Genomic DNA, 6,000 nt, shown 5'->3' with positions numbered 1-6,000 from the left:
GTAATACCATTTCCATACTTGTGTCGTTTGGGGGCAGCCTTCCCCGCCGGTGGTGCTGGCTGGGTTTTGGTGGGGCTTTTTGGGTCTGGTCCTGTGACATTGGGGTTGCAGGGCCGTTCCATGGCCTCCCTCCCCTGCACGTGCACGCTTTGCGGGGTTGGCGGTCGCTGACCGACACGGTGTGAAGTTAGCGTAGGGACCCGTGTGGACCAGAGGACCTGCGCGGTGGTACACGGGGCAATATGGCTTGATCAATTCACATACAGACACTCTGGTGTTGATTTTTGGTGTTGATTTTTAATATAGGCCTAGCGGCATTAGTATCAGCCATAGATGGGATGTGCAGCCGTTCCATTCTCTCCAGTTCGTCTAATAATATGTTCCATGGCATCTTAGCCATAGCATTGTGAACCTGTACATTTCTGAGACATAAATTGCATGGGATAGAAAAAGTGGTTTTAGTTTAATATTTAACAGAGATCCATAGTATATTACAAAAAACAGACCTAAGACTCATGAGTGGATATGTTTACAGCATTGGGGCTTAGTAGGGCATCATTTTCTTTTGGGCAATCTACATGGCAAGGTAAATCATCTTTCATTTTGTCAAAGAAATGAGTATTTTCATTTATGGGGGTCATTGGAGTCACTTGCTTCCTGTATTCAAACTGCAGATCTGTCTCCACTTCTGTATCCATGTCAGCCATTACAATGTCATTGTCAAATATCCTTTTGGTGCTAACCATATCTGGCGTCACCGTTTCCTTTACAGTTTTGATCATCATACTGGTCTCTATTATCAATGGTTCTGTCGTCTTTTCCTCATAGCTGGTGTGCACAAGGTGCGGTCGGCTCAAATTCTACAAATATATTAAGAAAACAGTATTAGTGACTCCCACTGGAAGGAATAAATACAAAGTTTTTACTAGTAAAACAGTAAAAGTTTTCCAAAAAACCTGGCTCAAAAATAGGGCCCTGGGCCCACACCCATCTGCCTGACACCTTTGTAAATTCTGCCTTGCATTGGATATCTAGCCCTGTGTGGCCAGGACACATTGCAGCACACGACCATACTACATTTTGAAGACACTCCTTAGTTATTTTTGGGGTCAAATTAACTCCCCAAGGCTTTGAATCTCCATAGTTTGACCATTTTTATAGTTTAGATCTGTATGTGTGGTGTCTCACCACAAGTATTTTTATCTCTCTTGTGGACCTCTCAAAAAGCTCCTCTTTCAGGTTAAGTGGTGAATAAGGTATTCTAAAGTTTTACCACTAGGTGTCAGTATTGTCTATGTATTTCTATGCACTACTGTAGTTAATGGGTTTACTGTTTTGTACCATGTGTTATTATTGACCAATAGGAGGTGCTCTCTACTTTTCTTTTTTTTCTTTTGCACACACTCATCCCCACCACTCACAGGGAAGCTCACTTTAGGCCCCTGTAGGAGGAGTTACATAGTGGAGGAAGTGGACAGTCTTATCCAGATTCTCAGAGAGGGAAGACAGCTGTTCCTGCAGTAGTTAATAGAGATGAGCGAACCTCAAGCATGCTCGAGTCCATCCGAACCCGATTGTTCGGCATTTGATTAGCGATGGCTGCTGAAGTTGGATAAAGCCCTAAGGCTATGTAGAAAACATGGATATAGCCATTGGCTGTATCCATGTTTTCCAGACAACCTTAGAGCTTTATCCAACTTCAGTAGCCACCTCTAATCAAATGCCGAATGATCAGGTTTGGATGGACTTGAGCATGCTCGAGGTTCGCTCATCTCTAGTAGTTAAGCCAGGGCCTGGCTGATGCTAGGACCCCTGACAGGGACAACAGTGCAGTCTAGTCTAAGACACCAGAGTGAATAGATGCAGTTAGAGACAACCAGTTCTTTCAGTATTTCTACTATATCCACTATGCAGTGCTAAGCACTTTACAGGGAGAGAAATCAAGGAACACCCTAACCAACGCCGAGAACACATCTATAAAGAGCAGGGCAGTATCCTGAACACAAGAGGAACTAGCCTGTATAGGACAAAGCTACCATAAAGAAGGTCTACGTATCCTGTCTCGCAGTGCAGGTAACTGGGACACCCCCGGATACTTAGATACACCCCAATAACCACAGCTAGGGCTTGTAGTACCTTGACAGGAAGAGTAGCTCGACACTGTAGGGCAGAAGGTGGTCAGACTAAAGTCTAAACACAACTACAAGTAAAGTATCTCACTATAAGGTATATTTTCAAGTTCCAGCAGAGTACATTGCTACATTGAGTTTGGGCTCTTCTGACAAACTCCTCTACTCCTTAAGCACCGCTACAACTGCCTCTCTTCTATTTTACTACCCAAGCACCTCCTTAAGCACAACAAGTTTGAGCACTAAAGTCTGTGTCAAACATTTATCTATTCTGCAAAAGTTTGTTGTATTACTGAAGAACTTGACAGTAAGGGTGCCTTTACACCTACCGACTCGCAGCGTTAATAACGCTGCGAGTCGGCTAGGTCCTGGCAGATCACTGTCAGTACATACACGCAGCGGTCTGAACGACCGCTGCGTGTATGTAAATCTGCCGGCCACTTAACCCCTTCTGATGCCGGCCGCCTCCCGCTCTGTATACATTACCTCCTCGCTCCACGGGGTCCCGGCGTCCTGCTCTCGCGCCCGGCCAATCAGTGTGTTGCCCTGCCGCAGCCACTGATTGGCCGGGCGGGAGAGCAGGACATCGGGACCCCGTGGAGCGAGGAGGTAATGTATACAGAGCGGGAGGCGGCCGGCATCAGAAGGGGTTAAGTGGCCGGCAGATTTAAATACACGCAGCGGTCGTTCAGACCGCTGCGTGTATGTACTGACAGTGATCTGCCAGGACCTAGCCGACTCGCAGCGTTATTAACGCTGCGAGTCGGTAGGTGTGAAGGCACCCTAAAGCTGTTTTATTTTTACATCACAGGGTTATTTCTCCCTGGACTGTGGGTGGCAGTGCCGATAGTCCGGGCAGGTCAGTTGCCACTAAGGACTACCGTGACAAGAGCCCAAGGGACCCAATACAAACTGGCAAGTTACCGACCATTGGGGAATACAGTTAGCCACACAAACAAAGCAGGTACCAACATCACACTTGTGTGCTGGACAAACTTCTGCTGAGCTGACACCACCACCAGTAATAACATGACCCGGTGGACCACCACATATGACTATCTGACATGATACAAAATTTACACTTTTTTTTTTAACCCTCTAGGGAAAATTTATAAGCAATCTAATTATTAGCTATTGCAGGCATGGAGGCCTTTAGAAGTTATATAGTATGGTTAAAAAAAGACACGTCCATCAAGTTCAACCAAGGAGGGGATGGATGATGGGTAGATTCTATACATATGCATTTATGTTATACTGGTCTAAGAACTTGTCTCCGATGTAGTGAAGCCTCCAATGTTTTAAGTGGCGGTCCTGCAATTTAGCCTGCAATATCCCTAGAGCTTTTTGCGATATCACCGAGTCCATAACAGGATTTAGGGTAACATTAAGGTCACCACAGAGTATCATGGGACCCACTGCAAAGAGCTGAAGCTTCCACAGTTTTTGCTGTGACCAGATCCTGAGGTAGGCTATTCGACAGATTCACTGTTCTCATGGTAAAGAAGGCTTGTCACCTCCGGAAGTTGAACCTTTTTTTCTCCAGACGGAGGCAGGGTCCCCATGTCTTTTGAGGTTTTAACTGGAACATCTTTTCCCCATATTTCTTGTAGGGAGACTTTTATATATTCAAATAATCTAATCATATCTCCCCTTATACGTCTCTTTTTTTCCATGGGGACCTATCAGCACCCTGCCCATAATTATGTTGCAGGGATGCCAATCTGACTTCTCCTAGGTGTGAGTTCACTCTTTACCTGTTGCAATCACTAACAAACTGCTGGGATTGGACTGAAGTCTGCTATCAGTAGTTGCAGGCAGGTGTTGGCTCTAATACTGGGTTTACACGGGGCGATTATCGGGCGAAATTTCGCGATAACGATGGAATTCGAACGATAATTGTACGTGTAAACGCGGCGAACGATCGAAAAAATCGTTCATTTTGATCTTTTAACAGGTTCTTAAATCGTTGTCCGGTGTTCGCAAAAAATTCACCGATCGTTCCGTGTAAACAGTCGTTCACTGATTTTCCCTATATGTGAGATAGGCTTAAGCGATGGCAAAACGAATTTTCTGTACGATATATGGTACAGTCTAAACGCTGATCGTTATAAAAAAAAAAATCGTTACTACAAAATCGTTAATCGTACGATCGGCCGAATTATTGCTCCGTGTAAACCCAGCATAAGGGTCCTTTTACACAGAAAGATTATCTGACAGATTATCTGCCAAAGATTTGAAGCCAAAGCCAGGAATGGGTTTGAAAAGAGGAAAAATCTCAGGCTTTCCTTTATGACCTGATATCTGTTTATAGTCTGTTTCTGGCTTTGGCAGATAATCTGTCAGATAATCTTTCTGTGTAAATGGACCCTAAGTTACAGCAAGCACCAGCCATATATAGGGTAGGCTCCATACAATGACTGCTGAGTGCCATAAAAATGCAGATCAGTCATCATTAAGAGGTTAAGGCTGCCACACACAGCCTTTTGGGACACTTTTTCAATAGTTTTTTTTTTAGCTAAAGCCAGAAGAGGATTGAAAGGGAAAGGAAAATACACAGTAAAAAAAAGGCAGTAAAATATACGCAGCTGTTTTTAGAATCTACTAATGCTACAATAAAGTCTATATAGAAATATCACTCTGTGCACACTGTGCACGGCTGTTTTTTCAGAGATTGTAAGGGGTTATCCAGGGAGGGGAAGATGACTGAAGTATTCTTTTTCCCAGTGCTTACTTTCTGAGCTTTCACATTGAGCGGCGGGGCTAAGACACGAATATCAAGTGCAGGTGAAACTACACCAGGTGATATGTCCAATAGCTAAACAGTGTCTCCGATATTGCAGACACTGTGCAGCTATTGGACATTGCATGTGAGCTAGTTTTGCCTGTATGCAATAATTGTGACTTAGTTCTGCCCCCAGCCTGAGATGCGCTGGATTGATAAGTGGTGTGCTTATCTTGATAAATTCAGTGGAGTGGACACAGGGGAATTTCGGATTACAGCAGCATATGAAACACCACTCTTGATAAATTTCCCCCCTAAGTGAAGCTATATTTCTAAAAAATGATTGTGAATTGAACACATAAATACTTACACTTTTATTTTCATTAAGAGGAAATGTTGCTGCAATACTGTTGCTGGGATTCGGCAGGTCTTGGCATACGCATTCTTTTATTTTGCACCTGAAATATAACATCAGGTTAATTATATTGCTTATAAAGAGCTATTTAATTTATATTAAACATGTTGTAATATTAAATGATAAAGCACATATGCAAATTTGATACCAATCTAAAACTCTACTCTGCTGCCCGACTAATCCGCCTCTCCCCAATTCCTTCACTGGCTCCCCATTGCCAACAAATTCATTGTTAATTGTTGACTGTCCATGACAAACAGGGTCATCCACAACCTTGTCCCCTTCATATATCTCTGGACAGATATCCCCCTACTGTCCTTCACACAATCTCCGATCCTTCCAGGACCGCCTTTTGTACTTCCCCTTGTTTGTACCTCACACAACCACAGACGCCATTTAGTGAATGCGGTGTAGATTTCTGCCATGATTTACGCCTGCGAGCCTGCGAGTTTTACAGAAAGAACACATAGAAATACATCAGGAGAATACTGATGGAAGTACTTACCATGCAAGCACAATGAGACCTAAAGCAATCAGTGATGCAACAGGGATCCCTATATTCTCAATATGCCTCTTACTAGTATTTTCAGCTGTAACAAAATAAATGAATAGTTTGTGATATTGTCCACATTTATCTGCAACACTTAAATTTTTTAAAGGCTATCGGCACATCTAAATACATATATTTATTATTGTATTGTACTTATTTTAGAATTGAAAACTAACAAACAAAA

General features: G+C 43.3%; 1 protein-coding gene across 3 annotated transcripts in view; it reads right to left on the bottom strand.

The window, feature by feature from the left end:
• Positions 1-458: 458 nt before the first annotated feature.
• Positions 459-6,000, bottom strand: part of IL12RB1 (interleukin 12 receptor subunit beta 1) — a 102,800-nt gene continuing 97,258 nt past the window's right edge. For all 3 annotated transcript variants that reach the window (XM_069976667.1, XM_069976665.1, XM_069976666.1), the window contains exons 13-15: positions 5,772-5,856; positions 5,222-5,309; positions 459-860 (exon numbers count right to left, since the gene is read on the bottom strand). In XM_069976667.1, coding sequence (XP_069832768.1) covers positions 507-860; positions 5,222-5,309; positions 5,772-5,856 — 527 coding nt within the window. In that variant the 3' untranslated portion in view covers positions 459-506. The remainder of the gene's footprint in view (positions 861-5,221; positions 5,310-5,771; positions 5,857-6,000) is intronic.

This window comes from Dendropsophus ebraccatus, chromosome 7 (genome assembly GCF_027789765.1).
Source record: "Dendropsophus ebraccatus isolate aDenEbr1 chromosome 7, aDenEbr1.pat, whole genome shotgun sequence".
Taxonomy (NCBI): domain Eukaryota; kingdom Metazoa; phylum Chordata; class Amphibia; order Anura; family Hylidae; genus Dendropsophus; species Dendropsophus ebraccatus.
The sequence above is the reverse complement of the archived record's forward strand: the minus strand, read 5'-3'. Positions and strand labels throughout refer to the sequence as shown.